The sequence below is a fragment of the Anarhichas minor genome, unplaced genomic scaffold, assembly GCF_050575085.1.
Source record: "Anarhichas minor isolate MPS153535 unplaced genomic scaffold, ASM5057508v1 ptg000012l, whole genome shotgun sequence".
NCBI classification, from domain to species: domain Eukaryota; kingdom Metazoa; phylum Chordata; class Actinopteri; order Perciformes; family Anarhichadidae; genus Anarhichas; species Anarhichas minor.
The window spans coordinates 7,561,787-7,581,386 of NW_027466458.1; the positions used below are offsets into that span (position 1 = coordinate 7,561,787).

The following is a 19,600-nucleotide window of genomic DNA, read 5'->3' on the forward strand; positions in this document are numbered from 1 at the left end:
TCCACTACATGCATATGTGTGGACGGCTGAAACTAATTGAAAAAAAATGAAACTAATTGAAAAATGCACGAGTGCATTTCTGAAATGTCAACCGCGCATATCTGCACGTGTGCGCCTGTGAGCCACACGGTCAATACATCAACAGTGTTTGTTGTTCAGGTGACAGAGGGAACAGGCCGACCTGCTCGACCTGAATCTGACTCCCTTCATCTAACACTCGATACGTTCACAGGAGTAACACCGTCCGTTATGTATGCACGGTGTCGCTCTTCTTGTCATTTAGGGCCGAGGACAGGAGACATGTTCTGCTTAAGGACAGAAATGTTTGGATACAAAACTATTGTGACACTAAACTAATCACAATTAATGTTTCAAATGATGAATATGTTTTCTATTTAGTCAGCAGTTGAGTCTACCTGAGTATATTTTTAGTGAGTACTTTTAGTTTTCCTTGACCTTGATAGAAAACGTCATGAGTTCTTACATAAGGCTCCAGATTCTGTTTTTAAAGCAACTTTATTCATAACACACAATACAAAAGCAAAGCATTTAAAAGGAGCAGATCCCGATTTTCACCCGGATTTTATTACAAGCACTCAAATGTTTGTTTCTCACTGAAAGAGGACAACGTTCATTGAAGTCAACAAGGACAAGCACAGCTCCAAAATCTTCTGTTTATAGAAAGTAAAGACAAAAATTGGGAAAAAATACAAATGAGCTGCTGATTATATGCAGTCGTCCCTCTAAAGATAAAACAAGACCCACAGACTGCTTCTTTTTATGTAAATTGTGTTTTTAAAGTCTAATTCTCACCTGCACGTCTCACAGAAATAATTGTCCCTCACAGTTTTTTATATTTAATTATATTGGAGTATTCCGTGCTATAACCATATGTTTCTGTGTGCTCACCAGGTTTATCCGTAAGCAGGGTCTAGATCGTCTGTTCTTCGAGTGCGACACCCACATGTGGAGGCTCGGTGACCGTAAAATCCCAGAAGGCATCTCGGTGGACGGCGGGTCCGACTGGTTCCTTCTCAACCGCATGTTCATCGACTACGTCATCAACTCCAAGGACGACCTGGTCATCAACATGAAGCGCTTCTACGCATACACTCTGCTGCCAGCCGAGGTAACACACACACACAAACACACACACACACAGCGCTTTCACACTTTCTTAACCTTTGACTGACAAGTGAGTTCGGCTATGAACTCATAAAGTGAAGGCAAGATGCAGGATTTGATGAGAATTGAATGGTCTCTGTTGGGAAATTGGATGTTTATCGTGAGTTACTGTGAGTCTCCAGTCTCTTACTGTTGTTATAAATACCAGGTATATGATTTCCTAACTTGGTCTTTCTGTCTCTGTCTCCCCGCTCTCTCCCTCTGTCTGCCTCTCCTACTTCTCAACACCCAGTCGTTCTTCCACACGGTGCTGGAGAACAGCGCCTACTGTGAGAGCATGGTGGACAACAACCTGCGCATCACCAACTGGAATCGCAAACTGGGGTGCAAGTGCCAGTACAAGCACATCGTCGACTGGTGTGGATGCTCCCCGAATGACTTCAAGCCTGCAGACTTCCACCGCTTCCAGGTAATAATACCACCTCATGGAGAGAAAACCAAGAAGCCAGAAAGGTATACAGATGGGTCTGGAGGGACAAACGAATGCTGAGGGTACTGCTGGCAATTTCCACATTCATTTTCATGTTTAGAATCGAATTTAATTGCTCCTTCGTTGCATAATACTCGGGGCAAAGTCCCTGATAATCTTGTAGCGCAGGTTGAATATCTCTTTAAAATATTAGCAAGAAAGTCATCACACAGAAATAGCTGCAGGGAAACCATCCAACCAAGGACGAGTGGACAGCAACGGAGGTATGTGAAGGAAGGAAAGGAACGCACGTCTTAATATATATCATTTTTATACAAAGTTTGATAACTACTGACCCTGGGCTTGATTCAGATAGAAAGCCATATCTTCCAGCTAATGTCAATCAGAGAGATCAGATAAACCGACAGAAATAAAACAAATTTTAATGAAAATCATGTTCGTGGGAAATCATTAGCAGTCAATCTTGAAGTTATCTGGCCTCCAGGTTTGTGCTCCTGCCCTCAGCATCCAGCCCGTTCCCACAGCTTTCACAATCAATGTGTGCAAAATGATGTCTTGATTATTATGACCGTGAGAGGGAAAAGAGATGAATAGTAATTAGATCCTCTTTGTGTGAGTATGAGGGGGAGAGGAGACTCAGTTAAAGTGAATGAGTGGCAGTGACTCCAGGACCCCAGAGGAAGTCAGTACCACAGTTTGACTTTTAATGTGCTCCTAAAAAGTAAAAGCTGAAAAACACTCTTTGAGTCTCATCCTTTAAGTGCTTTGACTCACTTGTTCTCTCCTGTCCTTCACCCACCAGTCAAAGCTGACCTCAGTCCTCTCTTTGCCAGAACTGTCTGCCGTCTGTCTCGCCTCAGTCTCTGGCAGTCCAGTGCCAGCGCATTACCCCAGGTCCTTGGCACTGCCGCTGGGTCTGGTTGGCACCCCAGTATCAGTGGAGTCCAACCTTGGGAACAAAGCAGCCCTTCCAAAAGCCAGCCAGGCCCCGGTATTAATAGGACTCAACATCCCATTGAGCACACGATCCGAGTTTACCTTTGAACCTTAACACTGGGGAACATGCAGTTAATGCAAGTTAAGTCGGCTTCCCTTTGCTTTGCAGATGTGGAGAATAATTCAAGGTAGACCTGTAGAGTTCCCCGGCATAGTGATTTTGAAGTGCTCACCAGTGGAGGGGTTGTTCTGGAGAAGGAGAGTGTTGATGTGCCTTGTGTCTCAGAGCAGCATTGTTTAGTAATGTGTTTCAGAGTGAGGTGCAATTTGGGAAGCGTGTCAGAAAGAAAGGCTGTGACAGGTTGGTACTTTCATCTGACTGCACTGAGGGCTAAAGCCTCGCTCCCTTCCTGTTTCATTTGATATCCGTGGCAGATCACAGAGGGTTAATGCATCATCTGGCCCAGTGTACCGCAGTCATCGCTCCGGCATGAGAAACAGTGTACAGTGATTAGGTCGGCCTTGTTTTAGCAGGTAGCACCGAGGTGTTTGGTGCTGGCTAACAGTGTCGGCAAATAGTTTTGTGTCTGGGACTGAAGAGATGTCTTTGTGAAAAGGCCAAGCTGTGTAGGCGGCACATTGCATAATGCATCAACCTCATAAGCAACAGTGTGGCTGAGAGGGTGAGAAAGACACGGGTGGAGTGTGGGAGGCCAGACAGGACCCACAAATAAAAGGAACTGTTGAGAGAAGAGGTGATGAATGGATGGATACAGAAAAGGGAAAGAGGCAGTACTGGTGCTTCTGTCCTTACGTCATTCTGTGCCTCCAAGGACATGTAAGACAGGCTTTCCTCTCTTCTGAAAGGTGAACTGACCAATATTACAGTTTACGGGTCTTGGAAGGTACAAACTAACTTATTATGCGGAAAAAGTAAATGTATAAAACCTTTTGTGGCTCCAGAGGGAGCTGTGTCAAGTCTTATAAATGCGTCATGTAACCCTTTGTGGGAACCACTGACAGAGAGAACACAAGATGTTATTCATGCAGACCATTTGTTCTGCAAAAGATTGAAAAAAACAGACTGAGGAGAGGGTCATTATGATTTAATTTATGTAATATTTAAGTCACATGTCCATATATGTGAAAGATGTATCTCCATTTCATCCACTACCTTCTACCTCTACCTTTCTTTCTGCCCACACATCCAACACATATTCACTTCCCTGCCATCCTGGCACACCACCATTTCCTAATCTTCTCCTTTTTTTCCCTTCTTTATCTCTTCCCTCCCTGCTTTGCTGTTATGTTCCCCTCCCTCCCTCCCTCCCTCCTCCCCTCTACCTCTGCAGCAAACGGTGCGGCCCACCTTCTTTGCCAGGAAGTTTGAAGCCAGCGTGAACCAGGAGATAGTGAACCAGCTGGACGCCTATCTGTTTGGATCCTTTCCCCAGGGAACGCAGAGCCTAAACTCGTACTGGGAGAACATGTACGACGAGCCAGATGGCGTTGCCAGCCTGTCGGACACGCAGCTCACGTACTTCCACTCCTTCTCGCGGCTGGGCCTGGCCAGGGCTGCCGCCTCGCTGCAGGGAAACCCGAATGATCACAGCTGCAGGTTAGTCTCAGGAACACATTCACCTATTCGCTCATCACGGCATCATCACGCACCTGCAGCGACAGCGACAGGTGCACTTCAGTTTGCTTTGGCTCTCAAAAGCCCGCCACACCCATGTCCATGAGAAACCACAACTTACTGTACATGAAGAGCTTTTGTGTCGATGAATCGTCTCTGTCTGGGATCACATGTCTTGATAATAGATAACAATTAATTGCAGCTGGGGACTCCGGGGTGACGCTATTCATTCTGTAACAAATGATTATCCCAGAGATAATGAGGCTGCATGGGTCAAAGCATTGAAAGCTGTCCCTTCAGGCCGGTTTATTATGAGTGGAAATGTATGTTAACATACAGTGTGTAGTTAAAGTGAAAAGGGAAACCACGCTATGTTTTATATTTAATAGCCAAATGGAACATTTAGGCCTCGTGTCCCTCAGTACGGGGTTTCAACAGCTTGTTTTCAGTAGCATCTGAGGAGCAGTTTAGCTTTCCTTTAGTTTATTTGCACAGCAATGAAACCCTGACGCAAAGTGAATAAAACTGACGAATTTGATATTCTGATTTGGAACAAAGGCCAATTTGTGTTCATGTGACAGAAAGCCCCGTGTATCTCATAAAGAAGGCATCCTACCACGAAACAAAAGATAAAACAACTAACACGACACCTACAATAGCACAAACATCAAGATGACATCTTTATGCTCATCTTAATGACATCAATAAACATTAAGATGACTTTCCCCCCCACACGAGACAGGATCATGTAAAATATACCGAGCACAGCATGAAGGAACGTGTATCGATACACGCTGTGATCGGATCTGCTGTACTTTTTGTTGGTAGTCATCCAGGCTGCCGATTCATATCGTTCTGCTCCGGGAAGTTTCACAAGTCGTCGGGTAAACTGACTGACAGCGTATTCGAGTGCAGCTTCACTTGCTGTTGTAGAGTAAATCTGGGAGGCAACACAACAGCGATCGCCTCGCATCAGCTGAGAGGGTTTGCGTACTGGGATATTTCCTCAAGGCAAACAAGCAAACCCCGGTCCTAAACATTTACACGTAAAAACACTTTAAGATAGCTGAGAGGCCAGAGGTCAAAAGGCAGGGAATAGAGAAAACGTATGTAAATGTCTGCGTGTGTGTGTGTGTGTGTGTGTGTGTGTGTGAGTGTGTGCTTGTGTGTAGTTTTGTATGTGTGTGAGTGTTTATGCAAGCAACTCAAGAGTGATGCTGTTGATGTGTATGTGTATGCATGTGAATGTGTTGCTTCCAAACAAAGTACCTTATGTGTGTGGGTGTCGTTGCAAGTTTTTAAGTGTGTATGGTGGTGTGTACTGTGTATACTGTCTCAAGGTAGTGCATCCGTGTGTACATATATGAAGCAAATGCACATAGATTGAAGTTTCACTCGTCACATTAAGACTTTTGGGTTCAGTCTCAAGTCCTCAGACGCAAACTGCAAGTCAGAATGAGGTCTTTGAGGTGTCAGAGATTCAGCAGTTTTAATGGTGTTTTTACATCGCTGACTCCACATCGCTGCATTTTATTTGCGATGGAGCTAATTGAACACAGATGAGCTGTTGGGTTCATAATAAAAAGAATGATTTAGGTGGTATGTGCACATTTTCCTGAGATGATCAACAGCACAGCAGGACTATAAAAAATGTTGTTTATTTAAAGTAACCTGCAACCGTCTGGCTTCAAAAAATAAAAAAATTGTAACCGATTTTTAACCCGTTCCTGAAGTTGCATCTCTTCTCAGTTTGTGAATCAAAATTATTATCAGCAGTTTTAAATATAAAAGGGAAACTTTGGTGTTTCCACCTATTGTCTTGTGTTTTTATGTCAATTTTGAAATTGGTCCAGTGTTGAACGAGAACGCTGTCGACGCCAGCAGCTAAACAGGCTGCGAGGAAACTCCTCAGCAACGAGCTACTTTCACTAAAAGCGCTGGTTTTTGCCACCGACAGGCTGCTGTTGTTCTTATAAGTGTCTGACAGCATGATGGAGAGGACCGGACAGAGAAAGACAACCTTCGTCCTCATCGCTTGATCTCGTCTGTTTGTTATTCATCTCATTTATTTATTCATGTTTCCACAGTTGTCTGATGACACAATAACAAACAGGAAGCGAAAGGTAAAGAAAAACGATTTATGTTTTTGTTTTGGTGAAGAACGGGGTCCAGGGTGAACAATACCAACGGTATCCTTTCATGCTTCTGTTCCAATTTATATTTTGCTCGTGTTTTACAAAAAGAGCAAAGACACATGTCATCTCTGGCTGTCTGGATGAGGAAATACAATCGTAACTTAAGGAACAGGTTGAAAAAGAGTCTTTGAGGATTCAGCCCCAGTAACTGTCGTTAGGCTTTTTTCAAACTTTGCTTGATATTTGTTTTTCTGAAAGTCCGATGCTCTGTGACTTGAATGTGATGGTGATACATTAGAGGCAGAAACTGGGGCTCACTCAACATATCCATGCTATGTGTTACTTATGCTGCCTTATAATACTGTAGTGCACATTGTTAAAGGCTTCTACAGCAGGATGTGATCATTGAACACAGTGTCAGACAGCCTGCTTGGTCTATGTCTGTGGTTAATCTGTCATAAATGAATCACTGCAGCCATTACTTGGTGGAGGCCATGAACAATGCACTATTATGTGTGTGTGTGTGTGTGTGTGTGTGTGTGTGTGTGTGTGTGTGTGTGTGTGTGTGTGTGTGTGTGAGGGTCATGGCCACACAAGGCCTGTCTGATGTTGAATTGTACTGATCAAGTCAGGTAATTCCAATCAAAGTCTGCTTTGAAGTCCAAACTAAGTGACAGCAGATTAGTCCTCACTTGGGCAACATGTGGCCCGGTCTGAGGCCTCAAGTACATCCACATATAGCACGTGTGTGGCCACATACTTTGCATGCATATAGAATTCAGATGTGCTACCGACAGATAGATGGGTCAGCCTCCGTGTGAGGCTGGAGCAAGGAGGAGGAAAAGGCCTTAGAGAGGGATTTGTCTCTTTTAGCAGCCCGCTGTGACTCGATTGGAGAGGCTGTGGGCTAAAAGCCTGAATGGAGCTTCTGTGCAGGCTACGCCCCGACCCATTCTCACTGCCTCTAACACTGTCAGCCACGTCTCTTTTGGGAAAGACGGGGGGGGGGGGGGGGACAGAAAGAAGGATAAGAGAGGAGAGGAGCAAAGAGGGAAAGGGAGACAGACAGAGGGAAAGGGAGCAGGAGGGGAGGGAGTGTGCTCTGCGATCCTTGTGGGTGTAAATATTTGCTGTTCTGCTTGTCAGGGTTGCATTTAACGGGACGGGTTGACTCCTGGTCCTTTAGTGGAATACTGATGAGGCCGTGGGCACTGGGGAGCACGGAGGGACAGTGTGTGTGTGTGTGTGTGTGTGTGTGTGTGTGTGTGTTAATCCGTGCATGTGTGCAAAAGAGGGAGAATAAAGACGAATTCAAGGAAGCAGAAGAAGCGAAGGATGAGAAATCTGGGCGTGAAGGAGTCAGGACGTGCGCAGAGAGCAGCTGCAGAGTGTTCTCCAGCGGTGCGCACCCCGGCCCCCTTTTCTGTTTCTCCAGAAGTCACTCGGGCTAGCTGCCCCGAGGGCCGACCCTCTGCCACGTACGAAGCGACACGCAAACAAACAACAGACTAATCAGAAGGGCAAGACCTTCATTCGGCTTCAGTTGACTGGATTGACCCAGTCCAACTTTGTTTCCGCAGACTTGTAATGTGTTCAGTTGGATTGTCTGTGTTTTCAGAACTCTGACTAATCTGAGTCTGCTGCCAATACAGCCCATGACTGTTCTGTAATGTTCTATAGCTAGCAGACCACTGTGGTCTCAACTGAGGTCTTCTTTAATCATCATTTCCACTTCAGAACCAGAGCACATGTTGAAGCACTTGAAAACTTGAAAACTCACTGTGAAAGGGTTCAAGTTTTAAGACAAAAACACAACGACTCCCAGACTAGACAACACTGTTACTAGACCTTTTAATCGCAAGGTTGCACACCCTAAAGCATACCCTGCTTTACTGTCTATTTCACTCTAAATGGGACCATCATTTATGTAACCAACAAAAACATGCTCAATAAGAATTATCAGCATTCTTTGACTAATTGGTTTCCTGTTGAAGGTCATTGAATTAATGTCCACCATGTCACACAATCACAGAGCACATTGACTCCCCACTCATCTTCACTGCGAGGTACATTAGCATCCAGCCACATTAACATGTCCGAGGCCGGCTCCCTCCAGACGTTGTCCAGATGAAACCAGATATTCTGCTCCTCTGACACCTTTGGCACTGAAAAGCGGCACAGCAGGTCAGTCAGCATGTATCAGATGTGCTCATGGATCCTTGCTCTCTCTGCGTTGTGCCAGGTACTTCCCCATGGGCCACCCGGTGTCGGTACATCTCTACTTCCAGTCGGACCAGTTCCAGGGCTACCTTGTGAAGCACCATGCCACCAACCTGGCAACTAGCAAGCTGGAAACCATGGAGACCTGGGTGGCACCCAAGAAGAACTTCAGGCTCACCGCCCCTCTCAGCAGCACATTCAGCAGGTTGCAGTTCTCGGAGGTGAGTCATTATGTCGGCATTCGGAGCATTTGTTTTATTAATTTACACTGAAGTCATTCGTTTGGCGTGAGTCACAAACCAGGCGGTTGTCCATTGCCGATGTCAGGAAATGAGTTCTATTAAAACCCTGAGCACCGCGTAGGAAACACACACACACACACACACACAGCTCTTCAGCGTATAATTAGAGACGAGACGTACAGCTCATTGCCACGGTGGCCTTATAATCATTGCTATGGCGACCTTGCCAAGACTCATAGCGGCGCATCCCCGGCACAATTAAAGCGGTGCCTGTAATGGCCTTGTAAAATGTAAATTGATTGAATTCATCCAAGTTTATAGGGATGAGCGCTTCATGTGCTGTTTATTTGTTGTTTCCTAATAGAACGTCTTCTCACCTTCACACTGGAACGCTTCCCCTGATTGTCTTGTTATGTTAATCCGTGTTTCTGTTTACCAAAACGCCTGTTTGGGACACGGCAGCTCGGCTGTGATGTGACGGCAGCAGAGTGCCTTTTTAAAAAAGGGACAAAATGAACTGAGTGAATGTAAATTGACCTTTTTCTTTGGTTTATCGCGCTCGCAGTTTTGTAGGAGCCAGAAATGCCAACAAACTTGTGACTGAATTTGTTTGTGCTTGTGAATCATACTTGTACACCTGCACACACCGTGACCCTGGTCTACCTCTGCCAGCGGGCCCAACGGGACCTCAGAGGGATCCAGACAGCCAGTCGCCACGCGGGGGCCCCTCTCACTGAGCCCTGTATATGTGTCTAGCCTATGAAACCGTGAGTGACAGACCGGCGATGTGGGCTGTGGCTGTTATCTGGTTGCTCAGCCTGAGAGAAGCATTCACTGTCGGGCACCGTGCAGCGGCTGCCAGTCAGTCAGTTTGTCAATCTGTCATTCAAAACACGAGCAGAAAGAGCTCGAATAAGACAGCAGCGGCAGTAACTCTGCGCTTTTTGTCAACTTAGCAGATATGACCCATTATAGTACAGCTACACGCTGGAGTTTGCTAGATAAACCATATGGTTGGCTTAACAATGTGTTCCCTGTCCTCCTTTAGATATAAAGGAAGACAGATACGTCTTTCTCTTCACTCCTCTGCTTCCGCCTGCCAGCTGCCTTTATAGGCCTTTTTACAGCATGATTTAGTGGAGGACCACTTACAGCCCACACAGTTAAAATTAGTATTTCACCTCAAGTCAGACTGACATATAGAGGTGTATTAATCTCTTTGTTGGACAAATCTTTTACAGCAGACTGACTGACTTTGACTGATGGCTTTGTCCTTGTTCCACCACAGTGTATACACACGTACATATTGTGATAGAGGAGGCAACACACTATGAACAACCTACAGCCTCGAAAATTAGGAAGGAGTGGGATGTCTGACACGGTGAATATTTACACTGTGAGCTTCAAAAAGGTGCAACACTAGTGTACTGGATATTTAGTGTTCCTGTCATTTTGTCCACAAACATGTACATAAAATAATCCCAAAGTCTTTCATTAAAGAGTGATTATTTAATTTACTAACTGAGCCTCAACATACAGTTTTATCATCTGACACCCAAATGTTTCCTTTTAAGCCTAAAAGAGAGGTTTACCTGGAGCACACACAGTTTGAGGAGAAGTGGACAATCATTCATATTGTTTTATTTCCTGGGTGTGGAATTAAAAGTGACTGCTTCCTGTCTCATCTGCAAGAAGAAAGTTGTTGCTCGGAATATCATTTCTGAGCCTATAGGCCATGCTAGCTGTTTCCCCATGTTTCCAGTCTTTATGCTAAGCTAAGCTAACCAGCTGCTGGCAGTTCTGCTGCTTCACACTGTATCTATTGTACCAGACAGCATGGTGGTATCGATCTTCTCATCTAACTCTCTGCATGAAAGCGAGTAACCACACTTCCCAAAATGTCAAACTATTTATTTAAGTCAGTTTTGATGCATCACAGAAAATGTCCCGTTCTCTGTTCTCCACTCTTCCTTCCTCTCCTCGTCCCTCATTGCTCCACAGTGTTTCCTTATTTGCAAGCTTCCAGCCATCTTGCCCACAGTCCCTCAGTGTAAACGTGTCCCAGGAGAGTCCTCTGGTGCTGCTGGCGAGCACCTGTGTTTGATTACCCTCACTAAAAGTGCCACTAATAACCTTCTGAATAAGGCCTCGAGGGGGATCGGTGCCCTGTGGTTTTCAGCAGGGCCAGATGTAGACGGTGACTGTCCGTACCCCTGCCTGATTAAATTGACCTGTCTTATTTAATTGAGCTGTAGGCGCCAGCAAGGCGGCAGCGGAGGGGAAAGGTTTTCAGGGTTGCCGGGTCAGAAGGAAGAAATGGAAAAGAGGTGGATTATGAGATGGGAGCATTTTATGTTTTCTATTAAATCAGGGAGGGAATTTAGCAGAGCATGAAATAAGTAATGCGGGTAATCGACAGAAGTGATGAGGCACATGTGGAGGAAAGTTAAATGTATAATCTATGGGCCGTTATCAGATGTGAGTTCCTCTTTCCGTTTGTCAGAAGACAAGAAAACGTGCGTCAAATCTGCTGAAATCAGGTGCAGCTATAAGCGAGAGAAGGTCAGCCTCCAACCTGCTGAACGATCATGAGGCTTGGCTGGGTGTTGACCTAAAGCCAAAGCTCATTGGTTAGAAGAGGCGAGGGACAGGTTGAGTGTGGAGGTCATCCTAACTGAAATGGGCCACAAGTCAACCCCTGTTTGACCTCCTGTCATACTGGAAGAAAGGATTTCCTTGCTTCATCGATAACATGCAGATATTCCTTCAGTTTAATCACCGAGAGAGTGATACCTTAGACACAGGAAGTAATTGCAACGTTGAAAGCGATGCGCTCTGTGAATGTAGTCTCTACATACTTTTAGCTGATGTGAAAACAATGCTGTGCATCTGCGTGGGCATGAGGACCTCAAGCTCCTGGCATAGAAATACAATAGGTCAATGCAGTACAGAGTATTTGTACTTTACACTTTGTTTAGTAGGAAGTTCCTTCTTCTGCCCAGTATTTATAGGTAACTAGGGTAGGGTTGAGCTAATGTTGTGTGTACATGCAGAGAGCGAAAAGCTTCTCATCTGCCCTTAAAATTCTCCAGAAAGTAGAACTTGACCTGCTGCACCAGCTGTGCATAATTATGTTGCACTTAGCTGATGTTTGTCACTAAATAAACTTTGGCAGAAGCAGAAGCGGAAGCGAGGCTTCCTCTCCTCCCAACAGCATGTGAATATTTATATATGTCTAAATCGTCCTCTCACAACTCTTACCTTTAGTCGGCCTCCTGCAGGCTTTGCTCCCAGTGGATTATAGTCAGATTCCTCCGTCAATACTTCCTTCATTTCTTTCTGAGCTCGGGACCAGAGTGCTACCGATCAATCGGGGATCCAGTGTGTGCCAGCGAGTCAACCTTGTGTCAAGTAATGAGCTACAGAGGTGCCAGACAAGATAGTTGATTAGTAATTTAAAGAGAAAAGAACCAAGGTTCAAAGGGCAAAAATGGCAGAGGTCGGTCCAATAATTGAGATGAAAGTAAGGTGTCTTTTATCCATGTTATGTCTATTTACGTATACTGAACATCGCAATCTCAATTCTCAAAGGATGATGATGAGATGAGTCAGTTCCAGTCGGCCATTGATCGTCCTGCAGGGTGAGGCTGTGTTAATCAGCTACTATTGTAAGGATGAGCGCTTCCTAAAGCCGCTATCCCTCTCACATTCCTGCCAACACCCCAGACATCTTTCACTGTGTGTGTGTTTGTGTGTGTGTGTGTGTGTGTGTGTTACCTCCCTCGCTCTCACCTCATCTCCGCCATCAATCTCGATCGCTCGATGTGTCTCATTTTGCATATTGCGCGGTTTTGCAATCTCTGCAATCCAACACACAGATCACGCCTCTTCAGTTACAGTCTTGACCGCAATGAAGACAATAAACGCAATTAGCTGTACTTGTGTATTCATCCTGTTTGTCTTTCTTTTTGCTTTATTTCATTTAATTTTGAGACTCTTTGTAGACAGAATCAAGTCCTCTGTTGTCAAATCATGAGTTCAAAAGACATGACCTATAAATCTCAATTCAAAGTTCATTCAAACAAATGTAGTAGTGTAAGCTAAATGTTAATTATGTAAGCTTGCTGGACATAATCTTAAATTGGCTCGATGTTTCACTGGCAGTGCTCCAGCGTGCGGCAGGCTGGCAGCTATTTCCGTGTTCTGCAGCCAGAGGCACTGTGTGTCTCATGATTCACCAGAGATATATTTGACTTTGGTATTATCTCTCACATTTTTATATTGAGTTTATTTATCTCAAAATTGTCAGAGAGAATGCAGCATTCTCTGCCTCTGTTGTAGCACTAGAACCTTACTTATACAGACGTTTGCTCCCTAGACACCTTTCTTTCTGTCAAAAGGCTGAGTCTGCATATAATATCAGTGTGTACAGTGTCCTCCTCTGTTTGGTTGCAATCCTCCACGCTACAGTTTACTTTAAGGACAAATGCTGCTCACACCAGACCCTGCTGTTCATTGCCTTTCTTCTCTCTTTCTATCTCTCTAAAATGTGTTCAGAGAGCAAACAGGCATGCATTTGATCTTCACCCCGAGGGGATATGGTTGGGGTCTAGTCAAATGCCTCCCGCAGCCTCTCATGTTCATGTCAAAGATCCACTCAGGCATAGAAAGATCCACTCAGACGTTCAGTACCAGCGACTGTGGACAAATGGACTCACACGTGCAGGATGAAACAATCAGGCTTGTCAGCTTCTGCGCATTATAACATTATGTAACAGCTGTGTGGAGGGTTGGTGGAGTGTGCTGCTGTTTGATGACAATATGCATGGTGCAGATTATTTAACAGGTGATGCATGCACAGAGGATGTTACTTATTAATGTTCACTTGGCATTACTGCACATGCAGCAGCAGCAGTGAATGTATGGACCCTCCTCTCTGGCACTTTTTGCTGTTGCTCCTCTCCTTGTCTTTTTTCTTACCTCATTCTGTCACTCACTCTTGTCGTCCTGATTTCTCTCCGTCTCATTTCCCTTTTTGCTCCTTTTCACGCCGGCAGATCGGTACCGAGTGGGACGCCAAAGAACGTTTGTTCAGAAACTTCGGCGGCCTGATGGGCCCCATGGAGGAGACGGTGGGCATGCAGAAGTGGAACAAGGGCCCTAACGTCACCGTCACTGTCGTGTGGATCGACCCCACCAACGTCATCGCGGCCACCTATGACATTCTGATCGACGCCAGCGCCGAGTTCACCCACTACCGCCCGCCGCTCAACCAGCCTCTGCGGCCCGGCGTATGGAGCGTCCGCATCCTGCACCACTGGAGCCCCGTGGCTGAGATGCACTTCCTTATTGCCCCGTTGGCCTATAACAAGCACCAGCCCATACGACAAGGTGAGAGACAGATTCAAACAGCCTCTCTATAATGTTGTACTTTATACTCCACTACATTCACCCGACAGTTATAGTTATTAGTCACTTTGTGGATTAAGATTTAACATAATCCACACAACGTGAACAAAAATTGGAATCATGTCAGCCTGTTTTAACTGAACTGGTTTCATTATTTACTGGATTTTAGAGCGATGGACTGTCATCAACATTCTCACATTTATTTCTCAACATGTTTGAAACAAGTTGAAAATAATCCAACAAGACTTGCTGATCTTTTCATTCATTTTATGATACTTAGTTCTTAGATAATAGTTCAATAATATAACCAATAACTGTATTCAAACGCTGTGAAATGGGCCAGTCTGGAGAATGAGTACTTTACTTTTAATACTGAGTGTATTTTGGTCATACTTACTTTTACCGAGGTAACATTTTGAATACAGGACTTTCACTTGTAATGGAGTTTATCTAATATAATATATGTGGCTCAGTGGTAGAGCGGCGTCGTCCTTCAATCAGAGGATCAGCAGTTTGATCCCCGGCTCCACTAGTCCATGTCCATGTGTCCTCGGGCAACACATGTAGTGTTAAAGCGCTTTGAGTGGTTGGAAGTGTACAAAAGCTCTACAAGTACAGTCCATTCACCATTTAGTTACTTCACAAATAGTCTGAGTTCAATCCACAACAGTGTGACCGCAGGATGAGCCGTAGAAAGGAAGTTTTTGCATAGTGGAGTTCACTACATGCTAACTAGTACCTGTAATGTATATATGATGGGCGGGCTGAGAACTCCTACAACAGGTCAGCGTTTCATACACAGAATGTATTGAATACACACAGTGGTTATGTTTGACAGACATTTTCAGAATTTTCTTTCCAGTCGACACCAGCACAGTTTCAAAGAGTGACTTTTCATTAACTGTGAAGTAACGAATGTCTGCAGCCACACACACACACACACACACACACACACACACACACACACACCCACACACACTCCCAGACAGAGCCTTGTATTTGCAGCGATGCCCTTTCTAATCAAGCCTCTGGGTCTCTGCAGACCTTGGTTGTTTGTCATCAAGTCACCCTTAATAACCTAGCGAGCTGCTCATACACAGTACACAGAACGTTAAACAACGGTGCACTCAGCCCCCCAAAAAACAATGACACAATTAAATCAATCAGCCAGCATGGACAAGGGGCCAGACTGCGTCGTCGTAGTCCGTAAGCAGCCAGTTTCCTCTAAAACCCCAAGAGAGAGTTGAGACGCAAGCTTTGGCATAATCGTGTCTTTCTCTGTTTAATAATCTCACTGAGCCGGTTAATGATGAAGAAAAGCAACAAATAGAGAAACAGCTTTTGTCTTCGACCTGAGTCTCAGCGGGGCATGGGGGGGGGGGGGGTCTGCTGTTGACAGTGTGAGTGAAATATCTCTGGTTAATACTCTCTGGCTTTATAGCTCAGTTATAAAGTAAAGGTACATAAGTATTATCAGCTAACCTTACTATATATTGCTACTTTCTAAAGGGATCAATAATTTGACACAAAAAAACATTGATTTAAAAATGATTTTAATGATCCGCTCAAAACAAATATTCCTCTCGCTGTGGTCAGTAAACAAAGCAGTGTAATAATGATGAGTATTATTTAACCCTTAACTGGTAGAGGAGGCCGACATTAAATACTTTTCACAGTGTCTCCTGGAGAGCAACAAGTCATATTCGATGATGTTTTCTTTGTGAAAAGTAACAAGTAGCTCCAGTCATCATACACGAAGTGGAGTAAAAAGTACAATCATACCATGTACAGCATCAGGGGTCTAAAATAACATCAAATGGAAAGTACAAGTACCTCAAAAGTGTGTGTAAATGATGTACTTACCACCTACTCCCACCCCTGGCTGGCGTGTTAGACCACATTATGTACATAGTTTAACGAGGTCTCCTGGTTATTGAGTGTTCTTAATATTTGTCGGCCAGCTGAGTGTAGTGACATTAGAGGTCTAACCTTTGTTTCTATATAAAAAGCTATATTTTGTGTTTCTTAGCTGATCATAGTAAAATAAATATAGTTTGGCCTGTTTGACTCCGGTGATTGCAGAGTAAGTCTCATAAATCTAGAAGTAGCACAAGCTCACTCTTGCTAATGAAAAACGAATTCAAGCGTAATAAAATGCTCCCTTATTCATCCAGCACACTCAGGAGTATTCCTGCTCCGGTCTCACTTGGTCCGGTCTGATCGATGGCTTCATGTTAAGTAACTTTAGATAGATATCGATGTATAACTGACATCCCTATGTGCTACTGATACAATATATTTTAGCATTTAACAGATATACAACTGGCTTGTTTATCACAAAAGTAGCAAACTCCAATCATATCTATGGGTGCTGGCTCTACTCATTGAGTTTACAGACCGTAGGAAAAGGCAGACATGTATCATAAACCTATATTTCTCATATTGTACAGTATAAGGATACATAATAAGCTCTATAGAGTGGAGATTATAGTCACCATGTAATAATCTTGTGTATGCTCGGCTCACTGTGTGCTGTAATGTGTGCTTTCGTCTTAGCTGTTTCATCCACCCGCCTTTAATTTACTGCCATGTCTGGCACCAGGTTTCCCACCTACATGCAGTGCCAGTAAAACTTTATGACGTGGCCTTCTACCCGCATTGGCAGCAGCACACACGCGCACACACACACACACACACACGCACACACACACGTTTGTATACACAAAGCTAGCTGGCATGGTACGGACATTGCCTTGCCTTGTGGTGGAGCACCTGATGTCTGACTGCATCTTTTCTGTCACCAGTGCATGAGAAGCACTGATGTCTGCTCAGCCGTGCTTAGAAAGGATGGCTCTGGCCCCAGTTAGAGTACCAGTGAGGAATTTACAGCTTCGGTGGCACTCAGGGTGGAGAAAGTGTTCTGAGGTGAAGTTGTGTCTACGTTTTCTGTCTTCCTGCCGGGCTTGACCGTCGCAGGAAGAAAGAATCAGGGCGCGTCTGACCGTTTCCATAAAGTCAGCATTGCAGTGGCGTGACATACCACATCAAACAATGGGATTTAAGTACTCCAGTCATAAAAATCAATCCAAGTAAATTAGCAGTTTAAGCTTTTCAGATGATCATAAAATGAATCACGTTCTCTGCTTTGATATTTTACAATTCAAGTCTCCCTTTTGCCTTTTCTCCCCCTCCCTTCCCCACAATCCCATCTCTCTCCGTCTGACCACTAATTATCAACTCTTCACACATCTTCTATCTCCTTCTCTGTTCTCTCTTTCTTCCTTCCCACGTCTCTCCAGAGGATACTCTGAAGCACCACAACGGGCCAGCAAAGAACAGCTACATGGAGCAGAGTTTCCACGGCCTCAACCCAGTGCTCAACATCCCTGTCAGCCCGGGGTATGTGGAGCAGGCCAAGAGGAACGCGGCCCTGACCGGCCCGGAGCTCGAGCGTTGGTTAGACAGCCTGGTGGGCGAGTTGTGGGAGGCGGCCGACGTCTGCGCCGTTGGCCCTACCGCCTGCCCCGTCATGCAGGCCTGCCCCAAGAACCCTTGGAGCTCCCTGAGCCCAGACCCAAAATCCCACCTGGGAACACCGCGCGCAGACGGGCGCATCAGGTAGCAGCGAGGCCTCCAGCTGGACGGGAGGCCACAGCGCAGGAGATTCACTGTTGATTTGTATTTATTTAAGGCATCTGCTGCGGGTGGAGTAAGGAAAAGCCTTCTTCCTCCGTCTCGGGAGAAGAAGAAGACAAAAGAAGTGGATTTTTCGGGGAGGTTGGTGAGGGTGTCTGGACAGGAAGCGAGGAGAGCGATTTTTAGATCCTCCCACGGGATTCCTCCTTTCAGGGGATTATGCTGGCTTTGCTATTTCAGTTTCTCAGTGTATTTATTTTTCTTCTCATGGCTGAGTTTTACTGTGATCAAACGTTGCAATTTTCGAGCATTTATTTTGCTGCTGAATGAAATATGAAGTCAGCTTTCAGAGCCCTGCACGGGGCCCAGCGGTCATGTGACACTGGTAGCAGACAAAGCCTTAGCTGTAAGACCTACACGAGGAGGTGGCCTGGGACCGAACTAAATGTCTGTATCAACATAAACAACATGAGATGATATCTGAGTGCTCAGATATGCCAAACATTCGAAAAAGATTATTTTGATACGACTCAAATGCAGCTCCATTAAAAGAAACTTTGAATAACAAATATTTTAGCAGCATAAAAGCCAATTTCTTCAAAACTCTGATGATAGCTCAGTGACTCAGTTTGTCAACCAGTAGAAAACATCAGTAAGCCTGATGTGGAGCTGTTGTGGCCGAGCTAAACATCTGCTGCAGTCACGTTTCGTAAATATAGAAAAAGAGAAACGCAAATACTGACTGAGGCCTTTTCAAAATAATGACACCTATTTGGATTATAATAGACATTTTAGTGTTCTGAATTGCTAAATGCTTCATTTGTGGCTGTTGTGCAAAAGTATTTTACGACTTAACATTCACATAGTTTAGGTTTATTTTAATAAAACCCAGATGTTGCGACCGGCAGAGGACGTCTCGGGTTTTCTTACCAACCTGCCTCAAACTTGAAACACAGTTATCTCGAGCTGACCGCAACATTCTCGTCCATGTTTTCAGTGTTTTACTTTGTTCCAATCATTTCACACTTCATGTTTTACATGATTATACAAGAAGTCTCAACAAGCGTGTGAGTGAGGAGGAGGGGTGAGTCCATGAGTCGCTATTTATTTATACGTTTATATTAATACTGATATTTTTAGTCAGTGACTAAATAAGTGCGACGCTGCCTTGGCAGCATGATAAATATTTTTTTTTGTAAAGAAAGCTGCCTTTATTTACAAAGGCCAACAGCCCAAACCTATACTGTACCTTTCTATGGCCCGCACCTGTGTGTTAGTCAGTGTTGTCCCGTCTGAATAGATCTTCTTGTCTTGGTTTCCTAAATGGCTGTTTGCCAAGTGCTTCACGAGAGAGCGTCACCCTGGCCTGTGAGGTCAGAGGTCAGCTATACCTAACAACCTCACCAAACGGCGAAGGGGAACAAAAACGCTCTTCACGACCGACCGCATCGGACAACTTCTGGACGGAAGGAGAAGCTGTGCTCGTTGGTGTTGTGTGATTCCTGTCAGTTTCAGAATGATAGTGAGTGTTAGTGATCAATAATGTACAATTTCACGTGAATATTATATTGTGTCTCGATTGCAAAATGCATAATTTATTAGATCAACATTTAATTAAAGTACCTTTTCTGCCATCAAGACAATCTCTGGATATTTGAGAGAAGTTAACTGAGAGCAGCTGTGTGCCACAACACGTCCTGAACAAGAGCTACGCTCAGATAGTTGTTTTAATCCGAGATAAGTTTCATGTGGAGCCAATAAGGAGTTCAGT

At 44.7% G+C, this 19,600-nt stretch overlaps 1 protein-coding gene across 1 annotated transcript in view; it reads left to right on the plus strand.

Annotated features, from left to right (window-relative positions):
• Positions 1–17,815, plus strand: part of xylt1 (xylosyltransferase I) — a 66,769-nt gene extending 48,954 nt beyond the window's left edge. Inside the window, exons 7-12 of the mRNA XM_076090794.1 lie at positions 913–1,129; positions 1,418–1,594; positions 3,904–4,169; positions 8,565–8,763; positions 13,842–14,175; positions 17,493–17,815. Coding sequence (XP_075946909.1) covers positions 913–1,129; positions 1,418–1,594; positions 3,904–4,169; positions 8,565–8,763; positions 13,842–14,175; positions 17,493–17,815 — 1,516 coding nt within the window. The remainder of the gene's footprint in view (positions 1–912; positions 1,130–1,417; positions 1,595–3,903; positions 4,170–8,564; positions 8,764–13,841; positions 14,176–17,492) is intronic.
• Positions 17,816–19,600: the final 1,785 nt, after the last annotated feature.